This window comes from Sinohyriopsis cumingii, chromosome 14, assembly GCF_028554795.1.
Source record: "Sinohyriopsis cumingii isolate HCF-2022 chromosome 14, ASM2855479v2, whole genome shotgun sequence".
Classification (NCBI taxonomy): Eukaryota; Metazoa; Mollusca; class Bivalvia; order Unionida; family Unionidae; genus Sinohyriopsis; species Sinohyriopsis cumingii.
The window spans coordinates 95,034,400-95,060,748 of record NC_142974.1 but is presented as its reverse complement, the minus strand read 5'-3'; the positions used below and the strand labels follow the sequence as shown (position 1 = coordinate 95,060,748).

Genomic DNA, 26,349 nt, shown 5'->3' with positions numbered 1-26,349 from the left:
GTAAAATTTAGCAAAATATGAAATAAATAACTTGAAATATTTTTTTAACAGTATAAACAATGGCAAAAGTAAAGGAATTTAAATACCTTATGCATATAAGTCCACCTGTATAAGTGAAAAGAAAAAAAGTGACAATGCATGCAACAATGTCTATGTGAGTTGTGCTCACTATCCTTTATGAACGTTTTCTGCTCTTGGATTTGCTAGGTATACCTTTGCTCCCTGTTGACTGCTTGGGTGGCATGAATTCAATAAACATATTATACATCTTATTCCCCCCCTCCCCCCGTCATCTATGTGGGCAGTGCATGGACTCCAAAATTATATAATCCTAAGTTGCTCCCAAACAGCTGTAGATAGATATAGAATAACAAATAGAGAAAAATATGGCAGTATTGAAGCCATACAATTACTATATGTGAATTAAATTACTGAAGAGGAAAAATATGAATGACCTTTTAACCTTTATTACTGAAATTATGGAGTCCAAGAGAGAGACCTATTTTAAATACTTACTGGTATAGTGCATGACTCTGATTTCATTCATTAAATTTAGACTTTAAGAGTTATAGTGTTGTAGATTTTTAGTATTAATAGTGTGTGTCTGTATCTTGCAAGTTCAAAAAATGAAGTATCCTTGTATTCAGTGCGATAAGGAAGCCAGGACTCTTCAACAAGCTGTGGAATGTGACAGGACATGTGGCAGAGGCAAGAATAATTTATACATTTTGTTTTTAGCTTCTCATGAAAATAGTATGTACTATCAGAGACCCATATTTAAAAAACTTTGTTTTATTTTGCAGTAGATATGGAAAAAGCAAGAGATTACATAAAGACTAAGACAAAAGAGTTGCATATTGAACGGATTTATTGGTTCTTATAACAATAACATCTTATGGCAAACTATTAAGATGCACATGCGACCGTCGCTTATATCATTATACCTTAGGAAGCCATCAGTCTTTGGTTTAAATTCAGCGACTTTGTAAATCAGCATTACACGTATATATGCTTTTTTTTATGCACCAAAATCATTTTGCCCTCATGCTCCAGTTGCTGTCAATGTGTCATACGATAAAAGGCCGACACCACTGGAGCTTAGCATAAGTAGCAATAAAGTAAAACTTTGTTGTTCACTCAATGGTACTTTTAAGTTTGTGAGTAGCTGTTTCTAGAATATTAGTATAGTTGCAATTGCAAATGTATATCTTGGAAAAAGGGAACTCACACTATATATATATATAAAAAGAAATTATGTAATTTTGTTTGCTTTTTCATCCCATGCGTGCCATATGGCAGTATTTCATTCTTTTACTGATAATATGGTTTGCCCTTGAGTTCTCTTTTTATGTATATAAAACTCCCTAATTAGATAAGTGGATAAAGCCTTCTCCAGTACCCAAGTAGTTGTGTTTTTACATCCAACTGAACCTCGTACCACTTTATACCTCTGTTAGATGTACAGCACAAAATCTTTTCAACCATTTGACAGACTATCTGATTGTCCGATCCAGTCCACCCACAAACTGTGGATGTGTGGTAGAGACTGTGTCCATATCTTTAGGAGGGATTAGCTCTGGATTAAATTCCCTTTCTCTGTTTATCCACTGGCCTGGTAGATTGGTGGGACTTGGATCTGGTTAAATATATTCCTTAAGCCTGTTTGGCATGGCTTAAAGACATTAAAAGCATATCTGTCTTGCAATCCCTCAACTGAAACCTATGACTATCCAGAATGTAGGTGAAATAGTATTAATCAACCCATTTATGACACAACTTGAAAGACATGCCTACCAGAACATTAGAACATTGTACCTGAACTCTTTGTCACAAATGAAATTGAGGTGAGTTGGACTTTTTTGATAATTGTTGAAAAACGACAAGGATAAAAAACAATAATCGTTAAACTAACTCCCTTAGAGAAACTCTCGGTTTTTTAGAGGTTTTATTTAGCATAAATAACAGGGTTTTTTTCTTCACGTTTTGTAAAAGCTTTAGTTTACCAAATAGGGACTTATAAGAAGTGCTGGGTTCACCCTCCCTGCTGCTTGACCCTCTCAGTAAGAATGGACTCAATGTGCCCCATCTCAACAATAATAAACTCATCATAAAAAATTTATATTTTTCCCACCTCGCACATTTTTAATGGGAATGCATCCACAATACGAAAAATCTTTCCCCAATGTCACTTTTTTAGTAGGGGACTTTCAATGTCCATATGAATGTGGCTAAATATATCTTCTACCGGCAGTGGCTTTAAGAATGCATCTCTGTGATACTTGTTTGGCTTTACACTCTGACAAATCTCGCACAATTTAACATAATACTGAATACCCTATACTGTACATGTTTGGCCAAAAACAGTTTTATCAAACTGCATGGTATGTTCTCTCAATACCCTGGTGACAGGCAGTGATAACATGCTTTCCTTGCCCTTAGCATATTTCAAAATCATAGCTCTGTAGAAGCAATGGCCACTTTAACCTGGATTCTGTATGGATAACTGTATCGTTTTAACTGAAGCATGATCAGTATAAACCACAACTTCCCAGACCCCTGGTACAAATGGAAATAGCATATACCCTCTACCAAAGCTAGACTTCCATATCCGTAATTCCCCAATTCTTTTCTGCTTTTCTTAAGACTCTTCCCCCAGAAGCTTCAACCGTTTCTCTATTTTTTTCCACCCGACATTCCTAAAATATAGTCAATACCTATGTTGCTTGTATTTGTGTACAAGATAAATTCTTTCTCCAAATCAAGGTAACATAAAATGGGGGCTGTGGACAAAGCAACCTTAAGAGTCTTAAAAGATTTATTACATTATTCATTCCAGACAAATTTGGCCTCCTTTTGTACAAGTGTTTGTCAAAATTCTTGCTAACAACCAGAACATCAGTAATGTAGACTAGAGCAAACTTCCAGTTTAAATCGCATAAAACCTCTTTTGTGACCATAGAAAAGGCTAAAGTATTGTTGGACAACCAAAGTGGGAGTTTCTTAAACTGAAATGTGTTGTAAACCCAGTTTTAGGTTTTGCCGAGTCTGGGAGAGGTATGTCCAAAGCCCCCTTTCAAATTAAGACTGGAGAATAAGTGAACCTTTGACTGCCCAATTACATTTGCGGAGGTAAAGGGAAACTCAGTAGTTTCGATACTTTGTTTAATGCACGATAATCAACTGCAAGCCTGAAATCTTCATTTGGTTTATTTGCCAGTACTATCTGGCTTTGCCATGGGGTATTTGCCTCTTCTATTATATCATGAGATAACATTTCATTTGCCTATCTCTTAGCTGTAGTAGTAGTGCAGTAGAGCCTTTGTTGAGTGTGCAGGGCATTCTAATGATAATTGACCTTGCTACACCCTAAACTCAGAAATGTCTTGAGCAAAAACATCTCTGTTTTTACCTATAACTGTCAGCAATTTTGTGATTTCACCCTCAGTTAGGTCAGAATTGCATTGATTAAATCCTAGGTCCTTAGCTATACCGATATATTTCTGGTCAGTGTCTTGGTGTCAAGTTGAATCACAGTTTGATGTGGTGCCTGGAGTGTATGCCATCTAAGTTGTTTATTTTAGCAACATAGCTTATTTAAATTCCTGATTACAATGCCAGGATCTCCTGCATACCTGTAGAGAATAATTATTCTAGGTCAGATGGGCCACCAGTGATGAATTTGTTTGAGGTCACTAAGTAGACTACTTTCACTTATGCTAGTGGCTGATTATGCTTCAGTTAATCTCCGAGTTTGTTGGATTTAATACTTGATAGGTAGTAACATCACCTTTCACTTCAGCTAGGCAAATCCCCCCCCCCCCAAATATTGAGCTTCGCTTGATGATTGGTCAATGGTTCTAACAATTTAGTGCCTGCTCTTGCCGTTGACATTATTTTAATCTTATCTGTTGTTACAGATCTTAGTGATATAGCTATAATGCGCATTAGTCTTGCCAGACCTGAATTCTTTTCTACTTGTGACATTCTTATGACCGACACACCGCCCTGCAACTCTATGCAATTATTTGCATAATCTATCTTTGCCTTTTGGTTTCGTAAGAAACCTGTGCCTAATATGACAGAGTAACTGAGATTTCAATTACTTGAAATTTTTTTATAAACTCTTAAGTGATCTACAGGAATAGGTAGTTTTACCTGTCCTTAGTAATGATACTCCTTCCAATGACACCGCGCAAATATACCAAATCTTTATTTCCAAAGAATACTTATTAGATAACCCTGAATGTGTGTATGCCCTCTCCAAAATGCATGAAATGCCCTGCACCCCTGTATCTGTTAAAGCCTGAAATACTTGTCTACCTATTCTAATATTTATCATGCTTCTGACTAAGGTACTATTATATAAAGTATTTCCTTTACCTTTCTGCCTTACTTTTTCCCCAACTGTAGCAAAATTTAGCTGCCTATCAATGGGGATCTGTGTATGATGCCCTGGGACATGTGCATTTCCCTATCTTGATTTTAATTTTAGTGGTATGACGCAGACCAACATGCAGTCTTGATATGCCCCAATCTGTTGCATTTAAAGCACACTGCTTTCAAAATCTACAACCTGATGCTTTATGGTGTTACTCACCAGATCGGTAACTTGGGCATATTGTTGCCCTGGAATCCGGAGCAGTTTTTGGCCTTCTTGTTGCTCCTTTCCTTCTGTAGAGCAATAAGTGAGTTATTTCTGAGCTTCTGTTCTTGAAATTGAACTTTAAAGTTCAAGATCTCTCCTTTTAACTTTTTCGATTGATGGTCTCCACCGAATGAGTTATGCTGCCATATTTAGCAACATCCTCCAGTGTTTTTTAGCCTCTTCAGCCAACACAAACGATCAAACACTTGGATCAAGTCCAAATATGGCAATGTCAGCAATTTCTGATGTTGATTTTCCCTGGTCCATCTCTTCAATTTTGCTTTCTCTAGATAACAGTGTCATTAAGAATATGACCCAGTTACTCAGACTTGTCATCATGCTGACATAGAAGAATATGACCCAGCTTTGTCCATGCTTTCCTGAATCCCACAAACAGCCCCTGGTGTTGTTGATATGTTGTCCACTAGTAGGGGCCATACCAGTCAGCTGGGTAATAGGCAGATACAATCAGACATGTTCTCGGAGCAATACAACTTTTATTAGGTCACTATGTACATGTTACACATTCCGTTATAGTCTAATAACAGACATCAGTAGTGAGAGTATACTGAGAATGAATCTACTATTCTCTGCTTCAAAATATACTATATTAATTTTATTCAACATCCCCATTTCTTTAAAGAACTACTTATCTCTATATCATTAAATGATAAATACTAATACTTGGGATATGCTAGACATATAGTGTATAGTGAAAGCTAAACTTTAAATCTTTCCTGTCTGAATCTATTATCAGATTATCAGTGCACATTTCAATAAGCAAAACAATGTAAAATCAACTGACTAGGGCCTACATATCAAGAGTTAATAATTCACTTGTAGCACACAAAGTCTTTCAAATAAGCTCCATGGTGTTTCTCTTAGGTCTGACTCTTGTTACAATCGTTGTCATTTTATCTGAATTTGGCACTACGTCGTCTTTAATATTCTCTGAAGGTGAAATTCTGGATTTTTTTTTTTTTTTTTTTTTTTTTTTTTTAAACCTTTGTGGCTATTTGTTGGTACATCAGTGTTCTCGGGTTCATGTGATGGTGAAGTCTCCCAGATGCATACTTTTATCTTTGTGGGTCTTATGTGCACACAATTCCATCATATGCTCATTCATCCTGAATTTACACGATGAATGAATGTTCACTCAGTCTTTCCTTTATTCTACCAAGTTTCCATTCTTTTCCTTCCTTGTGTTCAAAGTTTACTGGCTCTCCAATACTCAGTGGTGGTAAGGCTCGAGCTCTCTTATCGTACCACTTTATCAAGTGTTTTCGCACTGATCGGTAGTCAATTATTGGTTCCTTATTCAAATCACATGTCGATGGGATCATTAATTAGGTGTTTCTTCTGAAAAATAATTTGAGTCGGACTAAGTCCAGTATCCTGACGCCGAGTTCTAACAAGGCTTGATATTGATCTCTACCATCTCTGAGTCTCTTCTTGAACGTATTCTTAATGACTTTAACAGCAGATTCAGCCTTTTTGTTTGCTTGCTGATGATTTTGGGGCTGACTTTTGTGGTTAATGTTGTTGTAAAGTAAGTCAGCACCCTTTCCATTCTTGCTACTATCTACTTGTAATACGACTTCTCTTTTTACGTCAGAATCTGCCAGCACGGATGCTTCTGTCAGCCTTTTTTTCTCAATTCTATGGAATGCAGACTCGTATTCTTCAGACCAGTTCCAGACAGAATCTTTACTTGAGTTTCATCAACTCATCAGTTCCAGTCCATTTGCAAGATCTGGAAGAAATTTAGCTATATTCTACACCATGCCACATAGCCTCTTCACATCTGAAATATTCGTTGGTGTGGGCATTTCGTGTATTGCATTGACCTTTGTATTGTCTGCTTTAACTACATCACTATTTATTTTGTGACCATTAGAAATTATTTCAGTCAATCCTAAGTCTTTCTCGCCATCATTTAACATGATATCCTGTTTGATGCATCGTTTGTACAAGGTATGCAATTTTCTCACGTCTAGTTCACTTCTTGTTCAGAGCATCCACATCCAGCAAGAATTATATCATCCCATATAGTGAAAACACCATCCACGTGCTTCAGTGAGTTTTTTCAAATAATTCGCTTGAGACCTGAAGTCCTAATGTTAACTAAGCCCATCCATAATGACCGAATGGTGTAATCTCACTTGATTTCTGATCAAGTCTCACATGCCAGTATGCCTCACAGACATCAAGTTTACTGACAATTTTTTGCATTAACAAATTTCAGTAACACATCTTCAAGTGTTGGAAGTTTCACATGTTCTCTCATGAACGCATTATTTAGTGGTTGTGGATATATGCAAACACGCACATTTCCAATCTACTTTCGTACAACAGCCATCTGACTAACCCAATTAGTCAGCTCGGTAACGGGTATTAGAACCTCTCTTTCGACCAATTTATCTATTTCTCTCTTCACATGGAATCGGTTCACAATTAATACTTCCAGTTCAGTACCCGAATGTACTTCTAGTCTGTTTTTAGAACATTTTTTCCTCTCTCATTTTGGTGGTGATAGAAGAGTTTTATTTATGCATTTGTGGTAGGGATTTAAAGGTAACTGTTTGTTCTTGATAATATGAACTCAGGGTGTTGTTGTATGTGTGTATTTCAGCGACAGTGCACAGTGAGTAATAAGGCCTTGGTGATGATCGGGAAGTGAAATCTGTGTTCTGTTTACATGCTGCTATGTTGACAGCATCTAAAAAAAAGAGCAGGTCAACCTTTGACGAGAACTTCACCGTGAAGTCATCTTTGAAGGTATTTTAGATTAACATATGATTTGTATTGATTGTCACACAGTGGAAAGGTCAGTACTGAGAAACTAATGTAGAGAACATATAGTAAAATTAATTGTGTCCTGTATCTTCATTGGAATTTTGCTGTCGACTGTAAGAATTGCTTCCCCTAGATCACATCATTTCGTAATGTTGACCATAGTAAAAAAAATCTGTCACTGTTAACAGCAATCAATTCCTTTTGCTGAATAGTTTTTGATCTAAGTAGATTCAAGTAACCATTTGGTACAATTACTAGAGTAGCAGTTGTTTCTTCCCCAGTACTCAGGTTAATAATTTTCAGATTAGCATCTCCAAGTGGTGTCATGTGTGACTTGTTTCACATTTTAACGTCAGCGTTGTGGACCTGACTTGTCCTTTACGAACATACTTCTTGCAGACATTGTTGATGTTGGCGCCACTATCTAACTGGAAACACACTTCACAATTGTTGACATTCATTATGCAAAAATTATAATTTTCTGACTGGTTTTTATGGTATTAAGCCCATTTTCGCCATCGTTTATTTCTTCTTCATGCGTTTATACTAGCATTAACTAAATGGATTTTCTTGCATTTCACTTTGAAATGATTTCTCCCTTTGCACACGTCGCATGTTTTGCCCCATGCTGGACCCTTTTCCTACTTAAACTCGTGTCTGTGTCCGCAGAAATTGCATTCCTTAAGTGAAATGCTATCTTTCCCCTGAATTGATGAGGACAGTTTATTTCGTAGTTTGCCAGTCCCAGGTTAACTGTTCATATATCTTTTTCTCTGGTTTCACATTTGTACTTTATGTCCATGGATCTGACTGCTAAAGCCGGCTTCCCTCAGTTCTTTTATATGCTTGACTGCTGAAATGCATGACACCTTTTATGGTTTTGTCCAGGTTCCACTGGTCTTTGTGAGCAAAAGTTAATGAAGTTTTCCCGTAACTGTGAAAACTTTTTTTTATAAAAAAATATCTCTTATCATTCATTACTTATGCTGAAATTACATGACGAAGCTCCCAAGCTCAGTTACCAAGCTGTTGAATTGTTTTTGGTATGGTAATTCCAGAACCTATGTGATTCCATCACTCCAGGACCTCATTTCTTCTGGGGTTACAACATGCCTCAAGTTTTTCAAATACCTTGCCAGGTTTGCATTTGTTGCCATCTGCGTCCCATACAAACTGATCATATATATCCAAAATATGCGGTCCTGCAGAATGCAAAATTATGGCCATTTGTACCTCATCATCTTTATCAGTTGCTCCACTTGCAGTTAGGTAAATCTGCACTTGTCTTTTCCAATGCTTAAAGTTTTCTGAGACGTTACCGTCGATTACATTTAATACTGGCAGTAAGATGAATGTGCTTAGGAGACCATCAGCCATGCTATCGTCAACTTCTCCGCCACTATACCAGCTGTGTAGTAAATATACATATCATAATTTCTTCATTCTTTTTTATCTTTAAAACTACCTCATTTTTAATACGTCCTTAGTTTTCACCACTACCACCATGTTGACATACAAGTCAGCTGCTTAACAGGCAGATTAAACCGAACGTTTTCTCGGAGCAATACAATCTTTATTATGTATCATGTACATGCTACACATTCCATCATAGTCTATTAACAGACACGAGTCATGTGACTACACTGAGAAGCTGAATGAATCTAATATGCTGTTTCAAAAGATACTACATTGGTTTTATTCAACAGATTTTGATATGTTATCGAAATCCTCCCTTCCCACTTGTTGCTACATTGAAACTTGATACTGGTAACTGTATTCAGTTATGTCCTGCCCATTCACACTTGAAGATTTTAACTTTTTCCCACATTACAATCCGTATTGTCATAGATACACTGAAGGCTGTTGAGTTTAGATTCCATTCTTATATTAATCCTCAAAAACATTTGTTTCATTGATTTGCTTTGGAATATCTTCATCATTATTTTTAGAACCTTCACTAAAATCATCAGACAATTCACTTGCTTCAGATATTGTTTCAGATGTTGCAGATGATTTACTCAAATGTAGCGACTTGCTTTGCACTAAATTAAGTTTTTGATTTTGTTTTCTTCTGCTCAAAAGCTTGGCCTAGTTTATTTCATTCCATTTCTAAAATCATTTCCAACTTAATCTATTTATCATGATCTTCCAGAGAAGTCTCTGAAAATGCATAAAACATCTTTTGAGCCTCTTTGATAAATCTGTATGATGCATTCAAACGAAAGAATGATTTATGTTTTCCTACCACATTCTTTATATCAGTCATCTAATAGATTAGTGCCATTTTTAGAGACCTCCATAAATTCCTTCAAAACATTTTGCAAGTAAATTTGATTATTTGCCAATTTTGCTGTGGTAAAAATGAGATCTTGCAGCTCAAGCTGTGCTTTTCAATTAGTTCTTTGATGTTAACTGGCACGCAACTAAATGTATGTTGTTCCATGAGATTTTACAGTCAAGCTAATTTGTGCAATCCACATCAGTTACAACAGTTTCCAATGGAACTCAAAATGAACCCCTAGCATGCCAAACAACACACTAGAAGGTTCAGAGGTTATTGGAATTAATCAGATATGCTTCAAAGTTTATGCATACCATATATCCGTATCTGATGTCAACTTTACATCATCAAACTGACTTTCATTTTTCATATTTCACCAGCATAGGCTGATATGTCTCCCCAATTACTAAACAAATTTGTCCTCTGCTGCTTGGACTCATTCCAGCAGTGTTATGTGTGATAGTACGATAATTTAGTTTTTACAGCCATTGTCTATTAAGATAGTAAATAAAAATCCTCTTATTTCAATATAATAAATTTTTCCAAAACATGGAAGTGCACCCTCCCTCCTCTAATCAGCTAATATTTAAAAATATACCATTCAAAATTACTATTTCACAACGTTATGATGCATATCCATAGCCATGTGTAATGGTAAGCACACAGTCATGAAATAGTACTTTTAGGTCAAGTGGACATTGCCAACGTGATCACTAGAAATATTCCAAGTATTTTTCAGTATTAGCAAAACAGATTTTGTTATTACTGGTGCAGAATGATAGTTTTGAATTTTAAGAAAGCCAAAATATAATACATTGCTAAATTAAATTAAAATAGCTTAATTGTCTCTGAATTTTCTGGCATACTTAAACTGTTCTGATCATTATCTTCACCAGGTATAACTTGCTGACGTATTACATGATACCATATAAACTGCCTTAAGAACATATATGCATTTGGTAACTTTAGTGGATTAATAATCAAAGGTTGCACAAAGAATGTGGCTTGCTTGCCAAAATAGGCACAAGTCATAGGGGATAGAGGCTATAATGTATATCGGGACCCAAAAAGGTAAAACCAGCAGAAGGACAATACTTAGAGAGTTTTGCCTTCTGTCCTTTTTCATGCTATGCATGTTTGGGTGATTATTATCCAAGACTTCAAATATTTACAAAGCCCCACACTCGGCCTTGCCCACTGCAACTAATTACAGGAAAAAAAAATCAAAGGTAGATACATGGTAAAATTACTGAAACATCAAACTAAGCTTATATTGAAGTGGATGCTATAAAATAAAATATATGCTGGATGAAATTACTGAAATGATCATAAATATTTATTTACCTGAAATAAAATGTAATAAGCTTGATTATTACATGCTCATTTTTTCTCCATTAACTTTCCATTGTCAGAATGATGCAGTATTTTTCAATACTGAATACCTTTATACTGCATGACACATGTCTAAAAATAGTATCATGTATTAGGAACTGCTTTGTAAACAAACCTTGTACATTCATGTTGTAGATGCTTTTTGGTTGATTAGATTTGTTTGCAAATGTCTAAACAAGCTGTTTCATCCATCTGAAAGTCAAGATGATAAAGTTAATGATGTGGATGAGTTCACTAATTCACAAAAGAATCTTTGAAACAGGCAAACTAATGAACATGCTGTTCACAATGTCAACAATAAACATAGTAATTGAAAATACAATTCTGATCATATAAACCAGTTTTTTTTAAAAAATATTCATAACTTTTCATAGATAGGATGGTTCAGACTAAAACCAGTGCTCTCTAGGATCTATAACAATAGCACAGAAAAGTATATTTTGAACAAGGGATATCACATATCAGAGACAAACCATTTTACAAGTCTGTCAAAACACTAAATTCAAGAAAAAAATGCAACTGAGGGTTTTGATACGAAACTAAGAGTCTCGGAGCCAATAAACCAAACTGCTGAAAAAGTATTATTTTTGCAGCTAAATAGATGGTCACACAACAATGCTTTGCAATTTTCCTCATTTAACTATTTTAATACAATGTTAGGCTAGCAATAGATGACATGCACTGTATGATACAGGTCCTAGCTGGGGTTCGTCCAACAGCAAGTATGCAAGTGACAGGTGACATGTCTTCTTTAGCTTGTTGTTGTTGTTCTGGGGTTTAACACCATTTTTCAGCACACGATAGGCCATGCAAGGCGGCCAGCATCAATGGTGGAGGAAGAACCTGGGAAAACCCCAGTTAGAACCACCGACCCACGAGAAGCTACTGGCAAGCTTTCTCACATACCCACATTGGCCAAATCCAAGACTCGAACCAATGCAAACAGAGGTGAGATGGCAGTGATCCATAACAGAAAGCGCTTTAGACCACTCTGCCACTTGGGGCCCCTCTTTAGCTTGTAATAAGAATGGTAACAAATACACTTACATTTATGCATCCTGAATTTTCTCAAAATGCACTAGTACTGCTAATTTGAATGTCATGACCCACATCACGGAAAACCTGATACACACTGAAATTATAATGTAATTTAAGCTATATTTCCAAATGAAATCACGTTCTCCTTGCTGCACTCAACTGACCCAATAAATCCAGTCCATCATAAGCAGAAAAGCAGAATTGAGTTGGATCAATGGAAAAACAAAATCCATCCATTCCAGACCAACTGGACAAGTTTCAATGTGCATTCAGTCAAAACATGACTACATTTCAATTTTAAGCTGACCAAAACAATTATTTTTTAAAAACTAATGTCAACTGTGCGATGAAGTTCAAAGGTTGCTGGGCACTGCCATGTACATATTAATACTGTTACTGTGTACTGATGAATCTAAGATTGTGTATTTATTCTGAAATACAGAATAAATTCAATAACTGTTTCTGGCAGTGTATTTCTTTCTTATTATGCCTTAGGTAGGAAAACAAAATGAGTATATAATAAAGAGGTTACTGCATTTGTATGGGAAACTATAACTCTTTTGGGAGGGGTAATAGTGCACTCCCAAGGTTGTGCAGAACTACTCAGAAAAAAATTGTTCAGATTTTCCTATAAGTACTGAATTTGAATACAAATACTTTATGACCATGAAAAGAGAGAATGAATATGGCCCATGTAATGTTATGAAATAAACAATTGAGAAAAGTATTTATTTATCACGAAAGTAGAGCAAAATTCAAGGATAAAATAAATGGAGTACATCCCTTTTCAATATGGGTTGTTACCTCCATTAAATTTACTTGGTGTGATTTTACCCACAATGCATGTAATTTCTTCATTTCTAGACAGCAAAATGATCTTGTGTATGCATTCACTTGCACTAGTATATAGAAACATCAAAGAAAGTTTTATTGACAAAATCATGTTATGTGTATTTCAATTTACATTTTGTGATTGAGGGTTGAGTTTTTGCCTACCTTTCTATTGTCATGCTTTTTTAAAAAAAAGATATTTACTAAAATTTGAGTTCAAGGCCTAAGCTTGTATATGTGCTTAGCATGTTTTTCACACAAACTTGTTGACTATTTGGTGAAATTTTCCATTAGTTTCTGGGAAAATCTATTGCATGACAGGTCAAATGTTGTTGTTTGGGGTTTAACACCATTTTTCAGCACAAAATAGGCTTTACATGTCAGCCAGTATAAATAGTGAAGAACCCAGGAAAACCCCAGAAAGATCCACTGACCCACGAGAAGCTACTGGCAAGCTTTCCCAAATTGTCTGACACTGAAACTCGAACCCATGCAGACAGCGAGATAGCAATGATCCGTGATGGTGAGCACTTTAGACCACTCAGCCATTCAGGACCCCCAGGTCAAATGAGGAATATATATATATACATACATATATATATATATATATATATATACACACATACATACACACACACACACACAGACACACACAAACATATACATGTATATAGGTTTTATAAACAAATTATTCAATCTGTGAAATCACTTAAAGCAGTGTTTAGAGGAATTCTTTACATTATTTGTTGGAATTACAAAGTGCTCTCTGACTTTTTGGGAACAAAACACTACTATGGGATTATTGAGAACTTGTTCAAGGACAATGCATTGTACAGCAACAAATTCAAGACTACTAGTACACCAGCACATTTAAGTCAAGACTATTGGAATTCATTTGGAACTTTCTGTACTTTTAGACTTGTGATATTGGGGATTTAATTCACAATACTCTGTCTTTTGAATTTTCACTTGGTATTCTAGGGAAATAAATCGTTTGTTGATTTTACTAAACTTGTTGGTTTTGCTTCTTGCTGTTATATAGTTTAAGACCATAGGGTAGTAACAATAATCATTAAAATATTTACTGCTACATCGATAAAAATTTAAGATTCTGTTTAACTATTTAGACAATAAAAGAATCATATATTTTATATGTAAGTTAAATGAAGAGCTATCAAACATCAGTCTATGACCAGTGTTTTAAAAGATCTGAATTTGAAATAAATGTCAATAAATTCAAGATCCATTGAATCATTCACTCATTCATTTATGCTGTATTAATTTAAGTACAATTAACTGCATAAATTAATTTTATTATATAAAAAATGTAATAAGTATATACTCAAATCAACATCATCAATTGGTGTTGTAATAATGATGATGATTAATATAATTATAATTATCAGTCACTATCACCCTATTATTATTATATATACTAGTTCAGTATACATTCATTGATCATTTATTATGTTGGTTTGGTTCTTTACATAAAGAGTCATACCTTCTTTACATCTTCACTTCTTTGCCAACCAGAAGTGGGCTCATGATAGTGTATGTAATTTCTTTGCACTGACAAGTTTGAGGAGGTAAAATTTCAAGGAATGTAACAAAACCACCTGGTTTCAGTTTCACTAAATTTTGCAACATCTCATAATATTTCTGACAATAGTGGAATATTTGTGATAAGCAGGTAGAATTCAACAAAAAAAATAACTACTTAATTTTAAAACTGTACACCGGGGAATCAGTTCTTTCTTGAACAAAAGTATCATGATTATACATCAACCCCTGTTTAATAGTTCTCTATGTAGATCAATTAGTGACCTACTTTGAATCCAAAATCAATATAATTTTTCCTTACCCCATGTGCAAGTCATCAAAACAGTTTGGGCCAGGTATGTGATGCACAATTATTGTTATTGTGCAGAAAATATTTTTATTCCATCAGTTGTAGCAACCTTTGTCAGTCCAAATTCAGGAAGAGTTCTTCCTTACCCTATGTCTAAAAAAATTCACAAAGTTTGGTACAGAAAATGATGGAAAACTCAAAATACTGTGCAAAAATATTTTTTATTCTTTCAGTCAGCAATCTTACCTTTGACTTTTTGAGCTGGAAATCAGTAGCATTCTGTCCTACCCCAAAAGCAAGCAATTCACAAAAATGAGTAACCATAGATAATGGAGAATTTGAGTCACTGTGTGGAAACAATTTTCTCCTTTCATCTGCAATCACTGTGACCATAACCACTGGACCCTGAAATTTCTTCCTTGCCCCAAATACAAGCTATCCATAAAGTTTGGTAACTGTAGATGATGGACTAAAATATGAGGTATTGTGTAGAAGCAAAATTGCATGGCATGAATACAAAACATTGTAATGGAATTCCTGAAATGTGAGGAATCATCAGTTTCTCATCAAAGATAAAGCAAGACAAAGCAAGACAAATTTCTGAAAAAAGACAGTTTTATGAATTAACGGTAACAACTAATGCCTGTTTAATGTTCAGTGAAAAATTTATAATTCCAAAAAAAGAAAAAGAAAGATATTCAAATATATCAATTTGAGGAATTTCAAATATTTTGCGAAACATGGGTGTGGCCTATGCTCTCCTTGTGAGAACTCTCTGTAGGTCACTTGTTCATGGGGACCGCCCCCCATAAAAATGAAATTGAGAAGCCTCAAAATGTGTGCTGTCCAGCATGATCAAAAGTAGTATTGATTAATTGTGGGATTGGGCACCAATTCCTTAATCAAAGGCAAGATGAATCATGTCTGATATGTTTCTCTGTGTGTGTGTGTGATTTGGATCTTTAACTTAGCTTTAAAAAAATTTCAGTCATATTGGTACGATGTCTGCAGTCTGGGGCATCATGCCACAGACATGTAGCATGATGTCCCACCCAGTCACATTATCCTGACACCAGGCCAACCAGTTCTAACACTAACCTCTAATTGCTGAGCGCCAAGCGAGGCAGCTGTTAGTACCATTTTGCAAGTCTCTGGTATGACTCAACCAGGGATCGAACCCACGACCTCCTGCATCCGAGGCGGATGCTCGAACCATTAAGCCACCGAAGCAGTGATATGTTTCTGTATGCATGTAGTATCTCACCACTTTTAATACTAAGACTGCAAAAAAAACCACTAATCTCTTTGTTTGGAGGGGCTGCATTTTGTATGCTAGTAGAAGGACTCCTAACAAGTTATAATCAATAAGGTATTAGAAGAAGAAATTTAACCAGGGGAGTGTGACTGTGGGATGGTCCTGACAGAAGTTAAGATTTTTCCTCACATTGTATATTGTCCCTGGTATAGTGTACTTGTGCAACACTGGTAACAAACAGCTGTATTGTTTCAGATATTTCTCTTGAATACAGCAAACTCAGATGGGAGGATAAACAAATATACAGACAAAAGTTCAAATCTGAAGATGACTAGAGTTTTGAGTTTGACTTGGTTTATGCATACAAATATCAGAGCAATGTCACTGTAATTGCTACAGGTTGGTCATGTGAATCAGCCATTCATATTCCATCGAGATGAGGGGTATATTGCCATCAATCTATACGAAGATTTTTTCCTTTAAAAATACACACCCATGGGAGAAAAAAAACAACAAGGCATGCAGAACCTTAATTTTTTACCTAATTAAAATTCATCTCATTAGAAAAAGAGAAACCAAACATTGGCAGCAAAATATGCATGTAGCATGTATAATAAAATTATTAGGCTGTTTAACCAATACTGCTCTATTTTACACTGCCACCCCTATAAGACAGAATTTTCTTAAGATTCATGCATTTAGCTTTTCAAATATTTTTGATCTTCAACAATCAAGATTATTTTGAGAGAACTGATTAAGAAATCTCTCATTAGCTGACTTGCAAAATACTGGGCAAAAGACTAGTTGCAGTAACAGTGTCTCAGTAAACTATCTTTAGTGAATGAACAAAGAACATTTGCTCTTATTATTAAGGTAAAGTGGACACCTCCCAAATGGTGATTTCAAAACCCATTAACAAAGGACACATCTTTATATTTCCTTCAACATCCCAATGAATACATATTTTTGTACTAATAAAACTTGGAGAATGTATTAAACAATGTAGTATAAAAAAAATCTGTGACATGCAAGACAGAAATTACCATTATTATATGCTCATTTTTGTATGCATTAACTTTACATTGTCAGAATAATGCAGTATTTTTCCATACTGCATGGCTTCATACTGCATAACGTGTGTCCCTAAAATAGTATCAAGTATTAGGAATGCCTCGGTAAACAATGTACACTTATTTAGTACACACTTTAGCTTTTGGTTTATAAAATCTGCTTGTGAATGAACATTCCATTTCACACATTTGAAAGTAGAGACGATAAAGTTAAAGTTGTGGATGAGTTCAGTGAGTTACAAATGAAACTTTCAAACAAGCAAATGAATGAACATGACATTTGCAATGTCAACATCAAACATGAGACACAGTAACTGAAAACATAATTCTATCATTTAAACAGTTATTTTGGAGAAATATTCATAAATTTTCACATACAGAATGGTTCAGATTATGACCAGTGCTCTCTAGGGTCTATAACAATCACACGGTAAAGTGTACTGATGACATGGGCTATCATATATCTATCAAAGATGTAGCATTTTACAAGTCTGTCAAAATATTAAATTCAAGAAAAAAATGCAACTGAGGGTCTTTTGAAGGAGACTAAGAGCCACAGAGCCAATAAATGAAGACACCAAAGTATTATTTCTGTGGGCTAAATGTAATGTCACACACAACAGCTGCTTTGCAATTTTCGCCACTGAACTATTTTGAAGACATACACTGTATGATATAGGTCATAGCTGGGGTCCCTCCAACAGCAAGCATGCAAGTGACAGGACATGAACATATGTCTTCTTTAGCAGGTAATTAGAATGGTAATAAATGTACTTACATTTATGCATCCTGAGTTTCTTCAAAATGTATTTAGCCCTGCAAATCTGAATGACAATACCCATGTCATGGAAAACCTGATACACACTGAAATTGCACTGTAATTTTTAAGTACATTTCCAAATGAAGTTGTATTCTCCTTACTGCACTCAACTGACCCAATAAATCCAGTCCATCATGAGCAGAAAAGCAGAACTGAGTTGAATCAACATTAAAACAAAATCCATCCATTCCAAAACTGTAAAAGTTTTTTCAACAAACATTCATTCAAATATAATTCTTCATTTCAATTTGAAGTGGACCAAAACAAGAATTTTTAAAACTAATGTCGAGCACATGAAGAAGTTCAAAGATTGCTGGGCAGTGCTGTGTGTGCATTGATATTGTTACTGTGTATTAATGAATCTCAGGTTGTGTATTTATTTTGAAATACAGCAATTCGGACTAACACTGCACTCCCAAGGTTGTGCAGTATTACTCAGAAAAAGCTCATTCATATTTTCCCATACATATGCAGTAACCTAAAAATACTAGAATAAGCATTAACCAGATTTAATGAGCTCAAATACCATAGAGAAAGCAATTTTTTTAGAAAATTATGTTTCTCTAAGAATACTTACCCAAACACATTATGTTGGGATATTAGCCTGCTACCTTGCAAATCCAGCCCTACTAAAAGACAAAAACTGTCTTTTCCTATTTCAAAGAAAAAGAGCAATAACTCTTGTCCATTACCTCCCCTTGGCACTGCCAGGTGTTGCTAGCTTTAAACTGAGTGAGATACTAATGAGAATGCTTGCATGGCAGAGTGGCTGGGAGGGTCTTTAAGCAATGTGATTGGGTAAGTATTCTCAGAGAAACATAATTTACTTAAAAATTAGCTTTCTCCTTGGAATATATTCCCAAATCATATTACGTTATGAGAATAAGTAATAGGAGAAGGGGATGCTGGGCATCCAACCTCTACCTTGGGTATCCTTCTATGGAAGAACAGCTGGATTCCCCAGTGAAAAATAACCTATTCTCCTAACTGCATGAGTAACAAAGCCTGGGGTCACTTGACCTGTGACCCTAACATACAGTAAAGATGAATATTTAAATCTTCTTACCAACAAAATTAAACTGGTGAAACCTGTGAAGCTTCATGGCTGTGTTGATTGATCTAGTTGGGTCTGGTGGCTGTCTGTGCTGCTGCTACTAGACCAACCAGATGTAATGTTTTCCTCTGTGACCATAAATAATTTAGACAAAAACTCTATAAGGTTGACTCTGCATGCCAGCCAATAGCTTCTATTATATCTCAGACTGAAATGTTATGTCTGAACATGATGCTCAAAGCTCTGAGCTGTGATCTTCATGAGGCAACTCTGATCTGGTGAGATGTCAGCATACACTGAGCATTCAAACCACTTCAGCTACGAAGCAAAGGCTTGCGGGGTAATATCATGTGCCCTGGCTCTCACTAGTTACTTTATGAAATGGTCAGCTAGTGGATTGAATTGAATCAAATAGAGCCATGTTAAAATCAAGGATTGCTCTATTTGGAAACAGTGAGGGATTTTGGTTGATTGAGATGAAAAGGCTAAAATGTCTGATAGTTCTGCATCATGCCCAAAATCATGTCTGCCACGATGCTAGAATGTGTCCAATATCACAGGACAGTAGCCTTTAACAGAGATTGGGGTCAATTGATTCTCCTCAAAGAACCAAAGAAAAAAGTTGGCCAGTTGAGGTATGGAGACAATCAAACGGAACATCTTATTGATATAGCATGAGTCCCTGAAAACATGCTACTTTCCTCCTAAACCTTCAGAGTGGAGGGCCTTCTTGCTCTCAAAGATTCTCTCACAATCGAAGGTTTAAATTGTCAGTCTCACAAGGTTGTCCTGATAAGAGCCAAACATGGAGATGAGGATGGTTTGGGCAGGAATGGAATACTTGTGACCATGGTTGCTTGATAAGATACAAGTTGGCCAGAATCCTCCTGGGCAGATCTATTGCTAGATATTGTAGATCGGTGACCCAGGACTTGTTCCATTAGAGAGGGGCTATCCAAATCATCTTGCAATTATGACCCCATAAATTCTGTATTAGTTTTTGGTATCTGGACCGGGTGAGGGTTGGCAAATGACTACAATCCTCCCAACTGAACGAGAGTACATCCATGACCCAAGCTTCTGGGTCTGGGACTGGAGAGATGAAGGTGGGTAACTGTGAATCCACCTTGTTGCAAAAGATAGATCATTGAACACTATCAATGTGCACAAATCTGAGTGAAGACCAACTGATGGAGAGACCATGCGGTGTAAAGGACTTGCCCTCTCCTGGACAGAGTCTCAGCCAAGACAATGAGTCTGCCGGGAACATGTGTGATTCATATGCTGAAATGTAGATTGTCACATGGTAGAAACTGCCAAATCAGACCACACAGGTCAGGGGATTTGGTGCGTCCTGTTTGAGGAGATCAGACGTCAGATGTAATGAGGACCATTTTGCCTGAGAGTCTAGCTATTTTTAAGTGAAAGGCATTGATTACAGCCTTCATTTTCATGATGCTGATGTGTAGAAGCCATTCCCCTGACTCCCACATGCCACTGATGGTAGTGAAATCTGGCAATAGGTGAGCTCCCCAACTGTGCACACTAGCATCAGTACATACCATTATTTCTGTTTGGGGCTTCTCAAGTGGAATTCCCATGGTCAGCATACCTGAGTTGCTCCACTGACTGAATCTCAGGTGGGACGACTATCTGATCAAGGGGAGCCATTGTGCTTGCATCATTATTTGTAAGGACGCATAAAACAGCGGCCAAGCAGGATCAAGTCTGCTGCCACATTGAATAAGCCAAGGAGCTGCAAAAACTCTCTCACAGAAATCCAAATCCTGTTGGAAATGAACTCAGCGAGTTTGACGAATCTGATTACGTAGACATGAGGGAGTCACATATGATTATGGTCCATCTTTCCTTCTCTTCAATACCATGTGGACTACTGCTCTTAGAATGTGGCATTTCAAGGATTTAGTAGACATTCTTCTGAAATGACACAAAAAGAGAAAACATTTTTTTTTTAGCAAATCAGTATGTGACAAACCTAGCTAATACTGTAGCCTTGACTTTCTCTGACCATGAATTACACATGCTGCATGTTATAAATGATGTACACATAGTACATGCAAAAACAAGAGTCATGGGAGACTTCCAGGCTCTGAAGTTGCACCATAGCATTTAGATGACATTCTGCTGAAATGATACAAGAGAGACCTTGTCTGAGGTCAATGATAGTGTGGTTGACACAGTCTTAAAAGGAGAAAATTGCTAAAGGTGACAAAATCACCCCAACTGGCAGAAATTGTAAACAGGATGTATACAGATTACAGCAGAATGATTATTCCACACAATAAATCCAAAAGAAATGTTGGATGAGTCAATTAGAACACAAAAATGGCATGGACTATTAAGTACAGCAACGAAGCTAAAGACTAGCAACACCTGGTGGTGCCAAGGGGAGGTAATGTGCAAGAGTTATTGTATTGAAATAAACAGGAGAAGATGATTTTTGTCTTTCAGACTGGCTGGGTTCGTGTGGTAGCAGGTGACGGGGAAATGTATTTGAATGAGAAAAACCAGTCTTGCAAGACACATTTATTAAAAGACTCTTGGACATAAAGAGGAATACTTCTTGGCCCATATTGCTAAAATTGCTAAAATTAATATAACTATTACTTATCTCTATTAAAAAGACCAATTTCCATAAAAGCCATATTTTGGTGGTTACTTATGTGCCTTGTAGACAGGTTTCACAATTATAAGACTTAAGATTAAAGCCAAAATAGCATGTAAAATAACAAATGTTCTTGCCCATCAACATCGAAAGCTACCAACAAAATACTTTGTGCCTGTGAATAATTATGAATTTTTGAATTATTCACTATCTTGCTAATTCACTATTTTACTTGCATCCTCTTTCAATCAAAAGGCATACAGTAATGCCTTAACATGGAAGTTATCTCATAGCAAACCAGAAGAACTAAAGTATAGCTAACAGATAAAGATAAACTATTTCTCAAAACTCATTTTGAAAGATGATATCAAAGTGATTTATTTTCCATATTACATGTGTAGATGATAGCAGCCTGATGCCATGATGGAACAATCATTCTGACTAAAATAATGTGTGGATATTTCCTATTAGTCTGATTTTGTGTAGTGTTTTTGGAATATTGGTTCTTTTGACTGATTTAAAATATTCATTATACTGGATTTTAAGTTGTATGACCATAAAGAAACATTTATATATAAGCAGGATCAAGCAATGAGAAAAAATATCTGCTGCCAAATCTTAAGCAAAAAAGATATGACAGACTATAACACATACATGCAGTGCATTTTAGGCTTGTAATATAAATAATGCAATAAAATAAGAAATTAATAGAATATTAAATAAAATGATCCCCAGGTGGGTGAGTGGTCAAAGGTCAATAACACATCAATAACATCTCGCCTCCGTCTGTGTGGGTTCCAGCCTCTGGCTTGGCCAATGTGCTTAAGCAAGAAAACTTGCCAATAGCTTCCCTGGGGTTGGTAGTTCTTCCCAGTGTTTTACCGGGTTCTTCCTCCATCAGATATATTGGTCAGCATGTACAGACTATCATGTGCTGAAAAATGGCATTAAACCATACCAACTAGAAAAAATTATCTTTGCTGATTATTTTACAGATAGCAAGATGCAAGGCCATAAATTTAGACTGTTCTGCTGTTGACTTTTATGCACAAGAACTAGGTGATTTTTCATATACCAATTAACTATTATGCCATTTCAGTGCTGAATCAAGGATATTTTGAATAAACAAATACCAATTACACAGCAATCATTAATTTTTAGATACATTCCTCGTAGGTTCATCATATTTATTTTCCCATATTACTTTTGTTACAATTCTAAAATATACTGCACACCTCATACATAAACTATTAACTTCATAATCATCAAGAATATTTAGTTTTTACAACAATCAAAAGTAATGACAGGTGCTCAAATTGCTGAAAGGATTTCCAAGAATTATATTAAGACTTTTTCTTCCTTTTACTGCCAAATCACTTTTGACATTCTTGAACAATGAAATGATTTACACAATGGCAGACAGGGTGGCGATATTAGACATCAGATAAGCATGATTTTCATTTAGAATCAACGTCAAAAAGAGACATATGATGAAAGCATTATGTTGATATGAATATCCATTCAAGAGGAGTAATGATAAGATTTACAAGATGGTCATAATAGCAGCTATATTGGCTGAAATATCAGTACTGTTTTCATTTCAAGACAAACTAGATATAATAAAACTTCTTTTGGTGAAAATCCCATGTCAATACAACCACCAATTCAGGAGTAATAGCAATAAGATTTCCAAGCATGGTGGCAATACTGGATTTTATAGTGACACCATTTTTATTCTGGACCAACTATGCACAATAAGAAGTCTTCTGTGAAAATGACATGTCTATATGTTGAGGAGGAGTAGTGATAACATTTTCAAGACAGCTGTTATGGCAGCCATATTGTTTAAGATAAATCAACTTTCATGTAGGACAAAATAGATTTCAAAGTAAGTTTTCTGGTGAATACCCCATACTGATATGACTTGAATTAGGAGAAACAGAGACAAGATTTTCAAGATGCTGGCCATATTGGATGCCAGATCAGCACCATTTACAATGAATAAAACATAATTAGAAGTCTTTTGTTGAAAAGCCCATATCATACAACCATATAAAGATTTTCCAAATGGCTGCTGTATTGGCCATATTGGATATCACCATCCCATTTAAGATCATCTCAACTTGGTATGAATGTGCATGCAACTTTTCAATGGCAATCCTCACAAAGTTTGGTGGAGTAGTGATAATAAACTTGTGTCCAGTAGATGACAGTCTAGTCTATGAACAGCAGAACCAAGAAAAACAAGTCCTTGAAGGGACTGATGCTCTAATATTCCTAAGGAATACAATTTTCGAATTAGCCATTTTGGCAGCCACAAAAGATGTCAGATAGGCATTTTTTTCCATTGAGGACAAACCTGACACCATTAGAAGACATTTTATAACAAGCTCATGTTGATATGACTTTCCGTTCAAGAGAATTACTGACAAGGTTTTTCAATATGTTCATTGTGGCAGCCATATATCAGGTCAGATCAGCACCATTTTCATTTACAACCAACTGGATATGATAATTAGTCTTCTGATGAAACCCTAACATGAGCTTCCATTTAGGAGCAGTCGCAAGAAGACTTACAAGATGGCTTCCATGGTGACCATACTGGATGTTAGATCTGCATCATTTTCATTCAGTATCAACTTAGACATAAGAAGTATTTTTTTGTGAAATCTCAGTGTTCCATCTAGGAGGAATAGTGATTAGATTATCAAAATGGTCAATGTGGCAGCCATATTGGATATCAGATCAGCACAATTTTCATTTAAGACCAACTAAACAAGCTGTCTGCTGGTGAAAATCCTATGTCAATATGACATTCCATTCAGGTGTTGAAATAGCAAAATTTTCAAACCAGCTTGCTTAGCAGCTATGCTAGATGTCAGATTGGCACCATTTTCACCTGGTAACAACTGAAAAAGTAGCAATAGCAATAACATGATTTTTAAAGATGGACACTGTGGTGTCCATACTGAACACTCAAATGGAACCATTTTATGTAGGACCAACTAGACATCAGAAGAAGTCTTTTGATGAAAACTCCATAATGACATGACCACTGTTCAAGAGGAGTAACTGAGCAAGATTTTCAAGAAGGCTGCTGTAGTGACCATATTTGATGTCTGAGCACAGGTTTTATACAAGACCAACCAGCTTGACAAAAACAGAGTTTGAAATAATGGAGTGACTTCTAGCTCTAGAATAAAGTTTCATGTCAAAACTCCAAGTAGCTTAGGAGAAGCAATGATAAAAGAAATACTAAAAAACTGGCAACAAGCCATCCTATCAGTTCCTCTGGTCCATGACAAACAGATCAAAGAAAGCTGGTTTCTTTTTAGTTGTCCAAACATCTGGTGTTTGTTGACAAAAGAAAAGCATATTTGCTGCCACTAATTAACGAGCCAACTCAAGGCGATAATATATTTTGTAGGTATGAAATTAAAAACATTAAATTTCTCAAACTCTAACATCAGGTGATTTCTTGCCATACCATGTTGCACATGTCACCCACCAATTAGGTCAGCAAAATAAATGGAACACACAGAATAGGTTAACAGTCATAGGAGTTAAACTTGGGAAATTTCACGCAGGCCTAGGTTGTGCTTGATGGTTCTTTATCTTTATCTTTTTCTGGCTCGGCTTTCTCTGTCTGGTCAAACAGGTCATGTTTCCATTCCTCAGAGCTAGCCTCTCGTGTTCCTGAAGAAAAAAAAGCAAAGATAAAAGTTCAAGAATTTTACACATTCATCTAGTGTTACCTAACCATTTCATCACAAAAAAGGACCCATGAAGAACAGTTATTAGACCCAGATCTGCCAGCATCTTGGGGTTTAAGGTATTCATTCTGTAAAATGCATAGGGTGTACAATTGACACTGGTAAATGCAGGAATATAAATATTTTTTGCAAGAACAGAAAATAGTATGCATTCATTTTGTACAGGAAAACAAAATTTACAAATTTAATGGCATATGTTAAGTATTTTTCTTTACAGTTTGAGTGAAAGACAGTCTTTATAATTTAAGTTTTTAATTCAACTCACATACATCATTTCCATTTAATATTTCAGATATTTGCCTTACTTAATTCACTTACTTACAACAAATAAAAAATCTGAAGGACAGAAAGCAGAACTAAATTTTTGTAAATTTTAAATTCTGTTTTTGTGTTTGAATTTATATTGAGAAGAAAAAATTTGACTTGTCTATCTTAATTTCCAGCAATGAAGCAGCAATAATTCTTGCTTGCTTTCTTAATTCTTTCTTCAAACCCTATAAACAAAAAACCTTTAGCACTAAAAGTCACTCAATTGTTTCCAATTCTTTTTTGTCAAGCCTGGCAGAAGTTTGACACAGCAATCATTCTGACAGTTTATCACATACAGCTAACTACAATCAGGTTACCTTGTACATGTATATGGAACCATTTTTACCCAAGTTTGGAGGGGTGAATTCAACATGCAGGCCATAGTCTGGCTTTGTTTATACTATATAAACTTCAATGACTGTTTTCAATAGCAATTTATTAAACAAGTGGAATAATTTTTCTCATCAATGCAACAGAGAAATCCAGCCTTGTTGTTAACCTTACTTTTCCTATCTCAGTCTGTTCATCTCGGCCATGGCATCCACATGGTAAGAACTACATTATTAAGGGATGCAACCATTGTTGTCTTCTGCTTTACTCGATTGAATTT

The 26,349-nt window shown here is 35.7% G+C and overlaps 1 protein-coding gene across 3 annotated transcripts in view; it reads right to left on the bottom strand.

Annotated features, from left to right (window-relative positions):
- Positions 1-850: 850 nt before the first annotated feature.
- The window catches only part of LOC149784424 (uncharacterized), a 135,848-nt gene continuing 110,349 nt past the window's right edge, over positions 851-26,349 (bottom strand). For 2 of the 3 annotated variants that reach the window (XM_089932487.1, XM_089932488.1), the window contains exon 12: positions 851-25,353. In XM_089932487.1, coding sequence (XP_089788613.1) covers positions 25,247-25,353 — 107 coding nt within the window. In that variant the 3' untranslated portion in view covers positions 851-25,246. The remainder of the gene's footprint in view (positions 25,354-26,349) is intronic. The other variant, XR_016413856.1, reaches the window with a different exon arrangement.